Source organism: Pinus tabuliformis, chromosome 5_2 (assembly GCF_031772625.1).
Source record: "Pinus tabuliformis cultivar Carrire ecotype Pingquan chromosome 5_2, CPIR1, whole genome shotgun sequence".
In the NCBI taxonomy this organism is placed as follows: domain Eukaryota; kingdom Viridiplantae; phylum Streptophyta; class Pinopsida; order Pinales; family Pinaceae; genus Pinus; species Pinus tabuliformis.
In genome coordinates this window covers 459,082,431-459,100,091 of record NC_142306.1, presented here as the reverse complement: position 1 = coordinate 459,100,091, position 17,661 = coordinate 459,082,431, and the positions used below count along the sequence as shown (strand labels likewise).

Sequence of the window (17,661 nt, the reverse complement as noted above, 5' to 3'; positions counted from 1 at the left end):
AACCTTACTGCTTTCTCCGCTCATGCCAAAAGGAAAAATAATGTAGGGTCTAAAGGTCACTTCAATGGAAAGCCCAGATCTAAGGGTGGAAGGAAGGGTAGATGCTTTGCTTGCAATAAGTTTGGCCATTATGTGAGGGAGTGTCCAAATAGAAGGGACACATCACATGATGATGATCCCAATCATTCCAGGGGCAACTTAAATCGAAGGAATGACAAGTACAATGGCAAAGGAAAAAAGAATGCAAGACACCAAGGAAATGATCGACCCTCCACGAAAGCAAGGAACTCCAGGCATGAAGAATCAAATGTTGTTTCTGATAAGCAAAAGGAGTATTATCTTATATCGGTCCTCTCCTCTACCTCTCCTCCGGACACTTTGGAAAATTGGCTTATTGATAGTGATGCTTCAAGGCACTTCACCGGATTCAAGGAAGTGCTCTCTAATTTGATAGAGGAGGCAAACTTGGAGATTATTCTTGGAGAAGATGCCACCTATCCCATAAAGGGTGTAGGGAATGTTACCCTTCAATTGAATCAGGGTAACATGATTCATTTACAAGAAGTTCTTTATGTACTTGATCTTAAGAAGAACCTGGTGTCCATTTCGGTAATGGAAGACAAAGGTTACAAGGTGGCGTTGATCGATGAAAAGGTACATGCTTGGAAATGGAATTTTAAAAATGATTTTACTCTTGGGTTCAGGGTTGGCACTTTGTATCAAGTTGCAGAAAGTCCATTGGGGACCATGCTGTGTGTCACATCTCTTCAATGGCACCGGAGGTCTGCCCATCTTCATTGTAAGGCCCTACCCGATGTGAGACAGATGGTGACAAAGATGCCTGAATTCAAAGAAGAGCATGAAGGTACATGTCCGAGATGTATCGAAGGAAAATTTACAAGGGGACCATTCCCCTCTTGTAATAGCAAGAGCATAGATGTGGAACAACCTAAGGGGTTTGAGATTCATGATTGAGAATCTCATGTATGCAGGTTGAAGAAAGCTCTCTATGATTTAAAGCAAGCACCCTGGGCTTGGTATGAGAGGATTGATAGTTATCTGATAAAGTTGAGATTCACTAGGAGTGAAGCCGATCCAAACCATTGCTTTAAGGTTGTGGATGATAGACCTCTCATACTGGTACTTTATGTGGACGACCTCTTTCTGACAGGTACAAATCCTCTCATTTACAAAAGTAAGAGGGAGTTGGATTCCAAATTTGGAATGGTGGACTGCAAGCCTGTGACTACCCCGATGGAGCTTAACTTTAAGAAGTTATGCGGTAGTGCTGCCGGACCTGAATTGGGAAATGCCTTTGAGTTTCATCAACTCACAGTAGCATTGATGTTCATGGTGAACTTCCGTTCGAATATATGTTTTGCAGTTAGCATGTCGAGCCAACATATGGCTGAACCTCATCACTTATGTTGGATTGGTGCCAAGAATCTTCTGAGATATCTTCAGGGCACAATCACTCATGGATCGAGATTCACTGCCGGAGCTGTGAGGTTGCATGGTTATTCTGATGTTGATTAGGCAGTTAATGTGGTGGATCGCAAGAGCACTTTTGGGTGTTGTTTCTCTTTGAGTTCTGCTTTGATATCCTCGATGAGCAGGAGGCAGAAATCGGTTGCTTTGAGCATCGCTGAGATTGAATGCATAGCTGCAAGTATGGCCTCCCGTGAAGTTGTCTGGTTGAGGAAGCTCTTCGGTGAGTTGTTTGGACATGTGTTGGATACCACCGTGATCCTCTGTGACAACCAGAGTGGGATTCGATTGGCGGAGAATCTCGTATTTCATGATTGCTCCAAGCACATAAACATCAGGTACCACTTTATCCGGGATATGGTACATCAAGGAGCAATAAGGCTCCTTCGCATTGGGACTGATGTTTAGGTCGTCGATATTCTGACGAAGCCCCTGAGAAAAGTCAAATTCTTGACTTTCTGAGAACGACTAGGAGTTGTGGAGAGACCCTCTCTTGAGGGTCCTTTATGATATGGATATTGAGCTTTGGGAGCTTTGGGGGGCTTGGTACTTTTTGGAGTGATGAGAAACCATAGGGTGAGTGGATCAACCTTCCCCTAGTGGTCTGCTATGTAAGCAAGATGAGTGGTTCATCCTTCTCCTGCTGAGACACAATCATAGGGTGAGTGGTTTAGCCTTCCCCTAGTGATTTGTTGTGTACAGGATGAGTGGTTTACCCTTCTCCTGGGATACCCCATGACGACATGTAGGTAGGATGAGTGCTTCATCCTTCTCCTGCTCAAACATCCTACCCATGCAGTCTAGGACTCATGGGAAGTACCTCTCATCTGGCCAATGAGCAGGGAAATGAGGATAGGGACCATAGTACCACTGATGGACGCATTTGTACTACTGTACTCCCTATGCTATGATGATATTGATCTGGGATCAATTGGAACTGACTTCGGGTCAGTAAGAGTGGTATGAGACACTCTCTTAATTTGGAACTGATTTTGGACCAGTAGGAGTGGTATGAGACAATCTCTTTATTTGGAACTGATTTTGGATCAATAAGGGTGGTATGAAACACTCTCTTTCATCTGGGACTGACTTTGGGTTAGTAGAGAATGGTATGATACATTCTCGATCACTTCTTCTTCTTCACAGTTCAGCGGAGTAGAGCAGTGCAGGGCATTGCATTGATGGAAAAGATAGTACAGTCTGGCAGATGGATTAGCAGATGGAGTTCTCTCTAGTTGAGACGGGGTGTTAATATTGGCAACTAGGGCCAAACTCCATGTGGGTCATCTTATTTATTGTATCTCATATTTTTCTTGGATTCCTCTCGTCGAGAGGTGTAGGATTGATCTAAATGTCATCCGACTCCGACATGTATTTATGGAGATATGAATTTATTTGTGTTATTGACAATTTGTCAAGGTCGGCCAACAACCAAATTACCCCAACTTATCCTCAACATTGGATTATAAATAGAAGAGGTCTTCAAGTCATTTTACACACTCATCTCTTGTTATCTCTCTCTCCACTCGTTTGGGTTTTGGTGGAAAGAGAGGTTTAAAGGAAAGAGCCCTAATTGTAGCCCTATACACAATCCTAAAGGGAGGAGACATAGCCGCAGGAAAAGGGAAGGATCTGGCCGCAGTCAAGAGGAGAAATATACACAATCAAGGAGGCATTTATATGCAACAAGAGGAGGCTCTTATACGCAGCAAGGGAGGCTTTAATCCGTAGGCAAGAGGAGCTTCTATACACTGTCCTAAAGGGAGATCTAGCTGCAGTGAAGGAGGTCTAAGGAGAAGCCCTAGCCACAGTCCTAAAGGTGCCCTAGCCGCAGGTCAAAGGTGCCTTAATCTGCACTTAAAGGGAGGCCCTAATTCGCTGTAAGGGGAAGCACTAAACGCAACTAAAGGAGAACCTAAATCCGCTGTCATAAAGGAGACTAGGACGCAGTGAAGGGAGGACCTATTTGATGTCAAGAAGAATCCAGTACGCAGTAATCAGGGAGCCCTAATTCGTAGTCAAAGGAGACACTAATCCACTGTCAATGGAGCCCTAATTCACGCTAGGTAAAGACCCTAAGACGCAGCACAGGTATCCCTAGAGCATAGTTAGAAAGTGTCTTATCTCAACATTAATATGCATGCATGGATAGGCAATGTATTTGCTATAGGTGATTGTGTGATGAAGGAAGGTGATATAGACATGCCTTAAGCACTGTTTGATAAGCCACAATTATACAGTGAACGAAAGCGTTGAAGTCTTCTCCTGAGATCAACATATGTACACAGATGATTGTTTGAAAAGAGTTGTTGCGTTAATGATGTTTATGTAACTGTTTTGAGGACATTTACTTCAGAGTTGCTATCTGCTACGCCATAGGCCATAACATCATATCAAGGGTTAGAGCTTCTCTTTTGGATTGTTTGGAGATTGTGAAGGACATTTAAGTCAACTTCAGGGGCCCTTATCAGATCAACCATCCTTCACAATCAAGGGAGTTTAGGGCTACATATTGTGCCCTAACCAGAATTGTTGGAGCAGTGAGCAATTGGACGAATGTTGCATCAGGATATGCTACAACACTCTTAATGATTGAAGACTGTCATAATGATGTACTTCCTACTGCTGTCATAAAATCTTAGATTTTTATATTTGTACTCTCTCTCTCTCTGCTGAACTATTGAAGAATATAAGAAGAATTGATCAAGGTTTCCCCACATTGGGGTTTGTCCCTGGCTGGTGCCACATCTTGTGTCCTCTTGTCTTGGCTTGTCTTCTACTGTTTATGTTTATGTTGTATTTGCACTTTACTATCATGTTGATGTGATTTCTAATCTGAATATTGACATTGGGCTAATATGAAAAATTGATGTAAATTGCTCTAAGCATAGAACATACCAAAATTTAACAAGAAGCCTATAAAAGGAAGCTCATCGAATTCATTTGGAGCATCATTCTCTCATCAAGTTCTAATTCTCTTGTCGCTGGGAAGAAGTGCAAAAATCTCTTGTTGCTGGACAAAAGTGCAAAGTTCTCTTGTAGCTGGGAAAAGGTGCGAAGTCTGTTGTCGGGAAGCCAAAGTGAATGTGAGTTTGGGGAAGTCTAAGGAGACAAGGAAAATAGAAATTTTGGTGTCTCTCTCTCTCTCTCTGTTTTGTGTTGGATTGGGAGATCGAAGTCTTTCAAGTTTCAATGTTGCTGGAAGTTACGAGTTGTCGTAAGTTGTTGCATAGTCGAAGTTGCTGGGAAGAGGTTGAAATTCTGGGAGGCTGACTTGGTGTGGATGGAAGGTCTAGTCTTGGTCTAGGGTGAAGAGTCTCAAAGAATACAATTGAAAGGAGGAATTATCTTGACTGGGTTTTCCCCTTGAGGGAGGTTTTGCCTTGGCATGTGCCTTCATCTAGTGTCTATTGTTTTATGTGTCACTGCTTTTGGTAATTTCTTGATGAACTAAAGAAAGAAGATATAAAGAATCGTAATAATAAGAAACATCACAAGTAACTATGAAGAACAAGAAAATATTTTCTGCCTTTCTAATTTTCTAACACCTTCTTGATGAGCTTTCCTTACATAGTTTCCAACAACAAACTTCGACCTTTCAGCAACTTTGACCCCAACAACAATTTCTGCGACTTCGACCTTGATGCAACTTCAACAGCTTCGACTTAGCAGTGTCACAACTTCGATCTAGAGGCAACGTCATAGCTTCAACCTTGCAGCTTCACAACTTTGATGCAACTTCAAATTCATTTAGCCCATAAACTATAGAAACCCTAATGAAAGAGAGAGAGAGGCCCAAAAACTTCGATCTTGATCTTTTTCTTCTTCTTTGTCCTTTTCTAGTTTCTATCTTGAGGAGATCAAACTTGCTTGAGTGTGTGCAAATGAGGTCGAATTCCTTCTTATTTATAGGCTTGTGAGGGGTACGAATTGCTATCTTGAGGCCAACTTGTCCCTTCATGTAGGCCGACATGATCTTTGTGCCATGACAAGGTCTTGGAGGGTCTTTTGACTCAATAATTTTTTCTTTAAAATATGTAACATGCCCAAATGGGTCTTCAATACATGACAATGACTCAATTGACTATATGACAAACCTAGAAGCACTCAATAGGTGCTTGGCCTAAAAATAAATTTTCTTTGAGCATGAAACCCATGCCTAAAGAATGCAAATAATAAATTTATTTCTCTTTTCATTAAATACATAAAATCACGATTACATATGCTATTATGAAGACCGAACCTAGTTACATATTTCAACAAGCTGCAGATCGGGAGCCAAAGGACCAGGCAAATGTGTTCAGGGTACAACCAGTGGAGCTGTGAAGTGCACTAGATCAACTAGTAGGTCAGATTGTATCTTGTTTAGGGTAGATTGGTTGTCAAAGGACTGACACCAAACCCTAGTTGTATTCTTGTATCAATGATTGTATGAGGGCCATTATCCCTGCTACGGGAGCCCTGGATTGTTGTATTATAGATTGATAATATAACAAAGTTGGGTTATTGAAAATTTGTAAAAAGTTGTATATTTGTGCACTTATTGATTTACTATTGTTTATATTTCATTATGCAAAGTAGTTTGTTGTGGCATTTGAGTTGGTAGTGTTAGAGATTCTAAGACCCTAACCTAGATTCTCTAATGTCGTGGAAAAACAACATGGAATCAAAGCTACTTTGAAGGGCTAGTGAACCAGAGTGTGCACAACGAAGCGGCTCAGAGAGAGATGAGATTGTCTAGATCATGAAGCTGAGGTTTTTGCTAAAGACATGGAGATGTGGCCTTGACTGGCTAGGCAGCGAGATAGGCTAGGAGTTGCGGTGGATTGGTGGTGAACTTGGTGAACAACAGTTTGTTGTAGGTTTGGTTGTTGATCATGGATTTCCTTTGGCTTGCCATGGATTGTTGGGACAACTCGAGGATTGCTTTGACATGGATGAGATTGGTATGATCGAGATTTCTTCATGTGATGGACAACATGTTGGCAAGCTAGTTTCTTCATTGGATCGTGATGTTGCATATCTGAGATTGGAGGGATGTGAACATGTTGTGTTTGAATCCTGGAGGATGAGTGCTTGCGAGACTGGGTTGCAGTGATGATGGCTTGTGTGTGAACCCAACTTAGACTGACCTTGTAGCAATGTTACATGGTTCGGGTTCGAGTTCGGGATCGACAATGATTAGGTTCGGTTTGAGTTCGAATTTTTTGATGAGGTTCAGATGAGGTTCGCCATTAGATTCGTCTATATATATACACATTAATTTAAAATGAATTGTTGGATAAAATAGTAAGAAATCAACATCAGTAAACATAAAAAATGCTATCACAGACATGGAAACTGCAAGGATAAATTACAAGCTTGAGTTGTGACATGAAGTAATGAGTTTTGATCAATGGACTTGGTCAATGGCTATGAGGTTCGGTGAGGTTCGCCGAACCTCAATTTTTTTTTTAAGGTTTGTTAAAATTTGAACCTCAAGGTTAAAGTTTGATGAACCTTGTGACATAGCCTTGTAGAGCATGGGATCAATAGCACGTTGAGTCAGTGGAGATTGTGTAGATTCAGAGGGAGAAACCATATGGAAGTGTTGATCTTCAGGTTCAGATGAGATGAGGCAGAGACACTACTAAGATATCATGGTTCATTCTATAGAGTATGCTGCAGTGATGGATGCCAGATGGGTTAGTGTTGCTAGGGATGAATTACTTCCTAGTGTTGGAAGTACCTCCTTTGTTAAGAGGGAGTGTTGTGCTTGTTAGCTTGGGAGGTACTCCAAACCCTAGGGTACATGGTTGTGGAGGATTGGCATCATAAGGTCACTTGTGGGCTAAGAACCAAAGTGTGGGGGTTTTGCACCCAAAGGAGTTGGGCCAAAACCAAGAAGAAAATTGATGACATGGCACTTGGAGATGGAAGAATACCCTTAGAGGAACAAAGGGAAACTTCGAGCACCAAGAAAGGAGGTCTAGAAATGAAGATATTAATTTTTGAATATTTTTGTGGGTGAATTTGTCTACAAGTTCAAGTCGGTCGTAGTAAAAGTAACCCCTCTTGAAAGGCTAGACGTTTCCCTAGGAAAAGGTATAAATAGGAGTGAGGAGAGACCTCATTCCTCATAACCCAAGTGCAAAATATCATAGTGGAGAACATCTAAAGGAGCCGCAGCTCAAAAATACTAGGTCGAGGGTTAAAAAGGACTAGTTTTGGATCTGTTTGTATCTATTGCAGGGTTGAGTAGGAGTTGGAGGCTAGCCGTAGGCTTGAGGTACATAAAGGTGCATGGTTTGGGGTTTGTTCTCTTTAAGAAACATGACTGAGGTCTGCTAGTTGGCTATAGGTAGGATCGAAACTTAGATTAGGGCTAGTTTGTGGTCACAAAAAGGCTGGAACAACATGTTAAGGTGACTGAAGTAGTAGCGAGGAAGGGTTGGTCTGTTAACAAGGGACAGTGAGAATTTTGAGGTAGTTTGAGGGCTAGTTTGGTGCCCTAACCAGGCCAAAAATCTCAGATATGAAGTGTGCATAGGATCGTGAGAAACAATAGGAAGAACGTGTCTTCAAATTAGAGGTATGTTCTCCTAAGTTGATGGTTTTGCTAGGTGGTTGGGTGTCATTATTTAGGACAGTTTGAAGGTCATTTTAAGGTTGTTTGGAGGGCAACAATTAGGTGACTTTGGGAGCCCTAAGTGCAGACTTAAGAAGGACTTTAGATTTGCTAGGAGAGGTAGATTTCGAAGAGAGCTCAAGGATTGATCTTTGAAGGACTAAAGGAGGAAGTCAAAGGAGCAGTTTGACTAGCCCTAGTTTGCTACTAAGAGAAGGACATCTACAACAGAAGTGGGCAACCCTCCATGCCCTAAGTTTGCCTCATTGGAGTGGCATAGGAAGGCAATATAGGGAAGAAGTCCCTAAGAGCTGAGGAGCAACAATGGGCAATTTCGGAGTTGTTCATAAACGGAGTTGTGAACAACTCAACAAGAGTCCCTATGTGTTGAGTCATTGATGGGCGAATGATCAGCTAGAGGGCAGATTGGAGTCGTGTTCAGTGACCTACAGGAGTAGGATCATTGATAGAGGCAGAGTTGCAAATCGGGAGCCAAAGGACCGGGTAGATGTGTTCACGGAACGACTAGTGGAGTTGTGAAATGCACTAGATCAGCTAGTAGGTCAGATTGTATCTTGTTCAAGGTAGATTGGTTGTGAAAGGACTGACACGAAACCCTAGTTGTATTATTTTATTAGTGATTATATGAGGGCCATGATCCCTGGTATGGAAGCCCTAGACTATTGTACTATAGATTGATAATATAACAAAGTTGGGTTATTGCAAAATTGTAAAAAGTTGTATATTTGTGCATGTGTTGATTTACGATTGTTTATATTCCGTTGTGCAAAGTAGTTTGTTGTGGCATTTGAGTTGTTAGTGTCAGAGATTCTAAGACCCTAGCTTAGATTCTCCAGTGCTGTGAAAAAACAACATTGCCATCTTCCTGAATTTTGTCGTGTATTCCAGTACACTTTGACCTTGTCTTTGCCTTAAGTAATGCCATGAGATCCACTAGTTCTCTACATACCCAATAGGGTAGAATTGGGACTTTATGAGAGTTTTTAAATCCTCCCACTTAGTTACTAGAGGGTCTTGCTCTAGTCTCAACTTTTCGTGTGGCTTTCCCACCAGGTCAAGTCATAGTTTAATTTCAAACGAGCAAATGAAATTTTCCGTTCCTCCTTTATATGGTGACCACCAAAATAAATCTCTAATTACTGCAACTAGTGATTTAATTCCAAAGCATCAATCTCACCTTGATATGGCTTGATATCCACTTTTGTTTCCATGTTGAAGATAGACTACGAATGGTTCACAATGCTTGAACTCAACTACTCTTTTTTGGGTTTTCTGGACATCTTCTCTGGTTCTTCCAAATCCCCTAGTTTCCATTTGATCGAACCTCTGCGTTGGAACCTTTGTCTTCTCCAAACAATCCGATCTTATTGGTTAGAGCAGCCATGGGGAGGCTCACATTACTGTTTATATCTATGACTTGTGCTTTCATTCGTGCAAACATCTCCTCTATTGTGTTGATTTTGGGTAGCATTGGATGCGTTCTAGCCATGAAAATTGGTGGAGAGGCTATAGCGCATGAGATCTCCAAGACCCAGAAATGGTTTGGGTAAAAATCTAACCAGTTTGAGAGATATTAAAATAATTAATATTTTTAATGGAGTTCCCAAGTCTAAACTTAGGAAAAATAAAATATTAATGTGAATTAATATAAAACTGAGTTAGAATGGTCCAAAAGTCATGGATCAAGCCAAATCTAATCTTAGACGTTGATTAGAGATTTAATCTTGGTTGTTGATGGAGCAACGAGAAAAGTATAAGAGGAGGCTTGAGGGTCAGTTGGAGAACACTCTAAGAGAGATCAAGAACTCGATTTTCTGGGGCAGGGTTTGCTAAGGAAATAGAGTGAAGTGATTTGAGTTGTAGCTGAGGGGCAGGGAATACATAGCAGAGACGTAGAGTTAGTACTAGGAGGATTAGCGTAGAAGCGAGGAGAGGTTGACGCAAAACCAGCTAGAGGCCACGCAGAGGCAACCAGAGGCCACGCAGAGCTGCGCAGAGCCAGTGAGGGCCAGCGTGTGAGACGCAGAGGCTCCAGAGGTTGACACAGAGCCCCGAGAGGCTGACTGGGCCAGATAGGCTAACGCTGGGCCAGAGAGGCTGACGCAGGCCTTAGAGGCAGCGCTGGGAGATTTTCGTGGGATAGATTGGAGCCTAAGAGCTGGATAGGGTGACGCAGAGCAGCATAAGCTGTCTTGTTGTTGTGGGATCGTTCATTCGATGATTTAGCCGGAATATCTATCTCCGACTGAGAGGTACTATTGTCGAGGGCATTCTTTGTTGGGTGAGCCATTCAAAGTTGTATTCTGAAACTGCATAATAATAAAACCCTCTGAATAGTTGCACCGATTTTCCCACATTGGGTTTTTCCGGGACATTAGTCCAAAAACAACGGTGTCACTTGTGTGCTTGTTTCTTTCAGTTGATGATCTGTATGTGTTGATACTGTACTTGTATTTATTTTCAGTATCTACATGGTAAATAACTTGTTAAGTAACTAAATAAGTAGGAAGAAATAAATCAGATAGTACAGGAAGAATTTCTAACGTTTAGACTTAGAAATTCCAACATGGTATCACAGCGTGGTTGCAGATCACATGATAATTGAAGGCATCAGCCGAGAAGAGCAGCAGCAACAGAAACAGATGTCCCGAGTGACAGATGTTGTTCCTAGTAGTAAGTAGCAAGGAAGGGGTGACGCAGAAAGCCTGCGTCATCAGTTTGAGCCAGGAGGACGATCAGCGTTGAGACAGAGAGGAGCAGACCTGACCTATGCAGTGCTTGGTCATCTTTCTCAGTTAGGAAGGATCGACGCTGTGGCCAGGAGGTGCAGATTTTGCTGGTGCCGGGATTGTGCAGAGCCTAGAGGCTCTAACCTTCAGATTGCTGGGGCATAGGAGGTTGTGGGTAAGTTGCGGAGCGAAGCTGGTGGGGTACTGTGGTCAGAACAATACTTAATAGGGAAAGACCAAGGAGGAGGGAGTTGTCGCCGAGGATTTCTAGCCAAGAAATCCGGATCAGTGGTGCAGTTGAACAAATGATCGGAGTGGGGCATCTTGACATTGGCAGAGGGGTTTCTAGGAAGGAAATCGAGGTTTAGAGGGAGTCAAATCGAGAACTTCCAAACGGGAATTTGAGAGACTCGAAAGAGGAGTAGCGAAATGGCAGTGAATGGGCTAAGAGATCAGGATAGACTGGACGGAGCTTCGAACTTCGTAGTCTGGAAGGCCAGGATCTTGTTCATTCTAGACAGGTACCGCATCAAACACTTCGCCTTGAAAATGATAGCGATCCTAGTTGACCCGACTGAAAATGAGAAGTACGAAGAAGCAATGGCTAGGGCTAAGTGCATCTTCCTTCACGGGTTCAAGGATCATGTGGTACCACAGATTGCCGAGAAGGGTACGGCAAATGAGATGTGGGATGCCCTGAAGAAGTTGTATCAGCGTACTTCCATGCAGAGGAAGATGCTTCTAGAAAATAAGCTGCAGTCATACCAGATGCAGAGGGGAGAGGAGATAGATATCTTCCTCGGGCGATTGACAGAGATCCGGGACCAGCTGACTTCCATAGGGTCCACGTTGGATGAGGAGATGTTGGTGAGAATCGCATTGAATGAGTCTTAGAGGATTGGGAGGTATTTGTCCAGAGTTTACAGGGCAGGGCGAGCCTTCCGGATTGGGAGGAACTGTGGGCAGCTCTTCATCAAGAAGAGATCAAACGGCTGAGCAAGGCGGGAAGCAGCAGCAAGGGCGTTAGAATCAAAAAGGAGGAAGAGGATGATGCTGCCCTGGCATCTGCGGCAAAGCAGGAGAAACAGAAGGAGGACTTCTCCAAGGTCAAATACTTCCACTGTGGGGAATTAGGTCACTATGCGAGCCAGTGCCCAAGGAAGAAGAGCAAGGGAGAGGCTTCTAAGACCAAGGCAGCGCCAGCAAGGGCGGAGAAAGAAGTGGAGACAAATGACGATTGTGCCATGAGTGCTCATGCGCCACTTGAGTGGAAGTGGGGAGACATCAAGCTGTAGTCAGACAGACTATAAGTGATGAGGGGCAGGATCCTCAAGGTACCCAACCTCTTGGATTATACCTGGCTATGGGAGCCCCAAAGAGGAGTAGCAGGATTGGGAGATGTCGGTAGAGACGGATGTAGATGGAGCGACAGAGAGTGCTACAGTGTAGGAGTCCCAGGACAACGTGAGGCAACAATGTGAGATGCATGGAGTTGTTGCAGCAGCGCAGAGGTCAGAGAGGGAGCACTTGTCAGCAACAGAGGGAGCTTCAGCATCAGGAGTGTCTCTAACCTAATAGAGATGCCAGAGTTGGGAGAACCAATTACTTACTTCTTAGTGACTGAGTTGTTGTGCAGCATTTAGCAGTGGTAGTGCTATGGGCAACACGATGCAGCATGATGAGAGGGGATGCAGTGCAGATGCAGCAGTGGCAGTGGTAGGGCCATGGGCAGCAAGACGGATGCAGAGGGAGCTGCCGTACGGATGCAGCTTTGGCAGTGGTAGGGCCATGGGTAGCAGTACATGATGCAGCAGTGCAGAGGATGTTGGGCGGGGAGGCCTAGCATCAGCACAGGGACCAATGCTGGATGATAAGGGTGATACTCAGTGAGGAGTATTACTAGAGCACAATCCTCGCTAAGAGAGAGTGTTGATTTGGGGTAGCATTAGATGTGCTCTAGCGATGAAAATTGGTGGAGAGGCTATAGCACATGAGATCTCCAAGACCCGGTAATGGTTTGGGCAAAATCTAACTAGTTTGAGAGATATTAAAATAATTAATATTTTTAATGGAGTTCCTAAGTCTAAACTTAGGAAAAATAAAATATTAATGTGAATTAATATAAAACCGAGTTAGAATGGTCCAAAAGTCATGGATCAAGCCAAATCTAATCTTAGCCGTTGATTAGAGATTTAATCTCGGCCGTTGATGGACCAACGAGAAAAGTATAAGAGGAGGCTTGAGGGTTAGTTGGAGAACACACTAAGAGAGATCAAGAACTTGATTTTTTGGGGCAGGGTTTGCTGAGGAAATTGAGTGAAGTGATCTGAGTTGCAGCTGAGGGGTAGTGAATACATAGCAGAGAGGTAGAGTTAGTACCGGGAGGATTAGCGCAGAAGTTGGGAGAGGTTGATGTAGAGCCAATTAGAGGCCACATAGAGGCAGCTAGGAGCTGCGCAAAGCCAGTGAGGGCGAGCGTGTGAGACGTAGAGGCTCTAGACGTTGACGCAGAGCCCCAAGAGGTTGATGCTAGGCCAGAAAGGCTGACGCAGGCCTTAGAGGCAGCGCTGGGAGATTTTCATGGGACAAATTGGAGCTAGAGAGCTGGATCGGGTGATGCAGAGCAACATACGTTGTATTGTTGCTGTGGTATCGTTCATTCGATGATTTAGCCAGAATATTTGTCTCCGACTGAGAGGTACTATTGCCGAGGGCATTCTCTGTTGGGTGAGCCATTTCAGGCACCATGGTTGTATCTAAAATTGCATAATAATAAAATCCTCTGAATAGCTGCACTGTTTTCCCGCATTGGGTTTTTCTGGGGACATTAGTCCAAAAACAACGGTGTCACTTGTGTGCTTGTTTCTTTCAATTGATGATTTGTATGTGTTGATACTATACTTGTATTTATTTTCAGTGTTTACATGGTAAATAACTTGTTAAGTAACTGAACAAGTAGGAAGCAATAAATCAGATAGTACAGGAAGAATTTCTAACGGTTAGACTTAGAAATTCCAACATATTGGATCTTGAGGGTTATCGTAAACTTATTCTTCAACCATAGCTAGGGTTTTATGAGTTTCTACTTAAACCGATTTGATCCACTTCCCACAAACTATCAAAAGGAACCTACCCTGATACCAGTATGATCTTTAAACTATCGTGGATATTTGTCACAACGGATCTGATATAAATACACTGAAATGCAAAATCTATAATATGAGGGTTAATTTTCCTTAGATTTCTAGATTTATTAAATATTTTTTTTTGCTTATGTATGCAATAGATAAAATGTGAAAAATAGAAAATAGTAAAATGTAAACTCTCAAACCACAATGAACACCAAGATATATTTTGGGAAACCTTGTTGGGAGAAAATCCGACTAGAAGGTAAGGTTGCTCTGCTCTCTTTTGTCTGGAATGGAAATGATGTAAGTTTAAAGGAGAAGACACTCTCTATGGAGTTTCCCAAGACTTGTGGCCCGTGGGCTGCTACAGAACACAAAGTCCCTTTGTTATACCCTCTCTCTATCCACACTTAGCTACTCTTCTATACTATGGAACAAAATGTAAGAAAATAGAATCAATTCCCTTTTCCTCCTAGTGGCTTGGTTATAACACAACAACACGATAGCCAACTAGGGCTTAAATTTGACCCATTCAACCCTCAACATGAGTTGTATACAATTCAACCCTTCTAGAGTCTTTTTCGTAATTCTCGTGTGGCTAGCTCCTTTTCCATGAGTAATGGGGGCTGACATGGCATTCTCTCTAATTATGGAAGTTAATCACTATAGGTCAACTTCTGGGAAGCGTAACTTTTGCATCTGAACTCCAATTAATGTCTTTCTTGGACTGTTGGAAAGGTCTTTATGTGTAGAATAGTGTCAGGGGGGTGCAGGGCTTAAGCAGCAAAGCTTTATCCTCTAGAAAACATCATTTAAGGCCTCAAATTGGCCCTGAAAGAATTTTTTGCCCCAATTCTCCAAACTGGATCCTGTCGCTAAAACTGATCTTGTGCGCTGATTTATCTGATTTTTTCATCCTGGAAGCATTGAGATGGATGAAAAACAATATAATGATCCAATCTGGATCAGTTAAGCTCCACATATTTGTTTTCTCAATTATTGGCAAAATTTTGAGAATATATACAGGACTTGTAGGTCCAACAAAATATTCCAATATTGCTTGTAAGGTTGAAGTCAGACAATCTTTATTTCTTTTAGCTACTATTCTATATTAAATTTTCTTGCAAGCATTAACTCAGCCTTTGAATTTCCTGTGCTTCCCTTGAAGCCTATTATGTACCGTGTATTGAATTGAGTCCTTTGGACTCTTGGAGCAATAACATATTTTGGACTAAGTAGAAGAAGTAATTTCACTCTTTGAAGTTGCTTCGTGCAGAAAATTATTCTACAATCTGAAAAAAAAGCTACTTGCTTCCATATAACAGAAAAAAGTCATAAGAAAAAGCAATGGAGAAAGTAAAAAGGACTCTGCAGTAGAAGGCCTTCTCACATTCAAGATGCCAATGGTTGAGTTTGGCTGTGATTTGTTAAGAGCAAGATAACCTAAAATTGAAAAGGCAGAGGTATTTAAAGAACCAACAATGCCAAGGGATCTTTGGGAGCTTTAGCTTCATTCTAAAGACTCCATGGGAAATTTTCTGAGCCGGTTAGTAATAGTAATATTGTTGTGGAGTTTGATTTTCTTTTAAAGATTAAATGATTACCTAGCCCTTTCCCAGTAGGTCAATTTTGATCAAGAAGTACTGAATATGAATGCCTTTAAATTCTTGAGAGCACTGCATACGTAGTTTGGTTTGGATCCATAATCCTGTTTCAAATGAAACTCCACATGCTGACCTATTTTCACTTTTATCTGGGAGAACTAGCTTGCCAGATTTTGTAAAATATCCACAGCATCTGTTGTTTGAAAGTGTGCTGATCATGTTGCATTTATCTACACAGTGATGACTTAAATTCAAATTGCTAGCAGAATAGATGAGTCAGATTCCTTGCATATGCAGCATTGCTTTGATTTATAATCTTTTCCATATGTTTTCCGTGTTTATAGTGAGATTTAACTCTCCTTGAAGTATAAGTTGCTTCTTGTCCTGTGATTTCCAGGTCAAAATATATATGGGAGATGGATGGAATCAGGACTTCAAGAAAACACACTTTGATACCTATTCTCCTCCTGACTTTTACACCAGGGTAACGTAGCAACTTCTTATTAAGAAAATAGTGAATCACATTGAGGTCTTAAGTTTCCAATGTGGATATATGCCTGACAAACTTAAATCTGCAGGTTGGGATTGCAGGTGTGCCTGCAGATACTATCATGAAAAAGACAAGGACAATAGAAGATGACTGGGTCCCCTGTTGGAATGAAGATTTTGTTTTTCCATTGTCTGTCCCTGAATTAGCATTGCTTCGTATTGAAGTTCACGAGTACGATATGTCTGAAAAAGATGACTTTGGTGGCCAGACATGCTTACCTGTGGCAGAGTTGAAGACAGGGATTCGCTCAATTCCGTTATGTGACAAGAAAGGAGAGAAATACAAGTCTGTAAGACTTTTGGTGCGAATTGATTTCTGTTAGCAATCATTCCTGCAGGGATAACCGTATTGTAATGTCTATCTATATATATCCAGTTTTGGATTCTGGTTTAGTTTGAATTTTGGCAGGGTAGATCTATCTTTGTCCATTCCTTTCGTGAATATTTTTTGTAATAATTATATTTTGTCATATAGGATATAAATACCTTTGGGAGGTATTTTAGGATTCCTACAAAAGATGCTTGGTAGCCAAAATTGAGTCCGGACTCTGAAGAACTCACGCACTCGCTTTCTGATGTGCCTCTTGATAGTGAGAATCTCTAAGACTTATGGTGCGAATTGATTCTACTAGCAATCATTCTTGCGGGGAGAAGTGTCCTGTGAAATATATCTATGGATCCGATTTTGGGATTCTGGTTTTGTTTAAACTTTGGCGGAGGAGATCTGACGAACTCTGTCTATTCCTTTTGTTAATATGTTTTTTGTAATAATAATATTTTGTAACATAGGATATGAATATCTCTGGGAGGCGTTTTATATTTCCCACAAAAATGTTTGGTAGCCAAAATTGAGTCTGAAGCACTCACTTTTGATATGACTATTGAATCTTCTTTCTCAGGGAGTACACATTAAAATGAATGTTTATGAAAAAGTAATGAACAGTACACCTAGATTGAATTAATTTTCAGTAATTACTTGAGACTCGTACAATTCTGGGGAAATCAATACAACAAACAATATACGGTTGTAACTAGAATTAATCTTCAGTAATTTTTCGAGGCTTGTACAATTCTAAGGTAATCAGTAACGATCAAAATTGCTCCATCCCAACCTTTCCAAATGTGGTTCCCGTCCTAGAAGTGTACCTAAAAAATTGCTTATCAAAATGAATTTGAACTTTTCTGAATTTTCTCGTCATTTATGAAGGCACTATATATAAAAGGAAGACCTATCCTCATTCGTCACGCCATTACATGTCATTATGTCTATTACAAAGTTTAACAAGATGTGGCCTTTTACACCGGCCAATGCCTTCACGCCATCGGTGTTGTATGTGGTTTATCCAAAACGTACTGGAAAAAACTCATTTTTCACCGGAATCAAGCAAAGGAAAAAATCTACTGATGGCATGGTTCTAGGTAGCTTCAGAGACCTTCGGGGAACTATGCCCCTGGAACTTCGACCCTACGGCCCACATTATTACCCTCTTCCTTTGCTTCACACCTGCTCATTGATCATCATATGATGTTTATTT

At 41.7% G+C, this 17,661-nt stretch overlaps 1 protein-coding gene across 1 annotated transcript in view; it reads left to right on the top strand.

Annotated features, from left to right (window-relative positions):
• PLC2 (phospholipase C 2) overlaps positions 1-16,929 on the top strand; it is a 198,411-nt gene extending 181,482 nt beyond the window's left edge. The window contains exons 8-9 of the mRNA XM_089436536.1: positions 15,975-16,061; positions 16,156-16,929. Of these exons, the coding sequence (XP_089292662.1) occupies positions 15,975-16,061; positions 16,156-16,449 (381 nt within the window). The 3' untranslated portion in view covers positions 16,450-16,929. The remainder of the gene's footprint in view (positions 1-15,974; positions 16,062-16,155) is intronic.
• Positions 16,930-17,661: the final 732 nt, after the last annotated feature.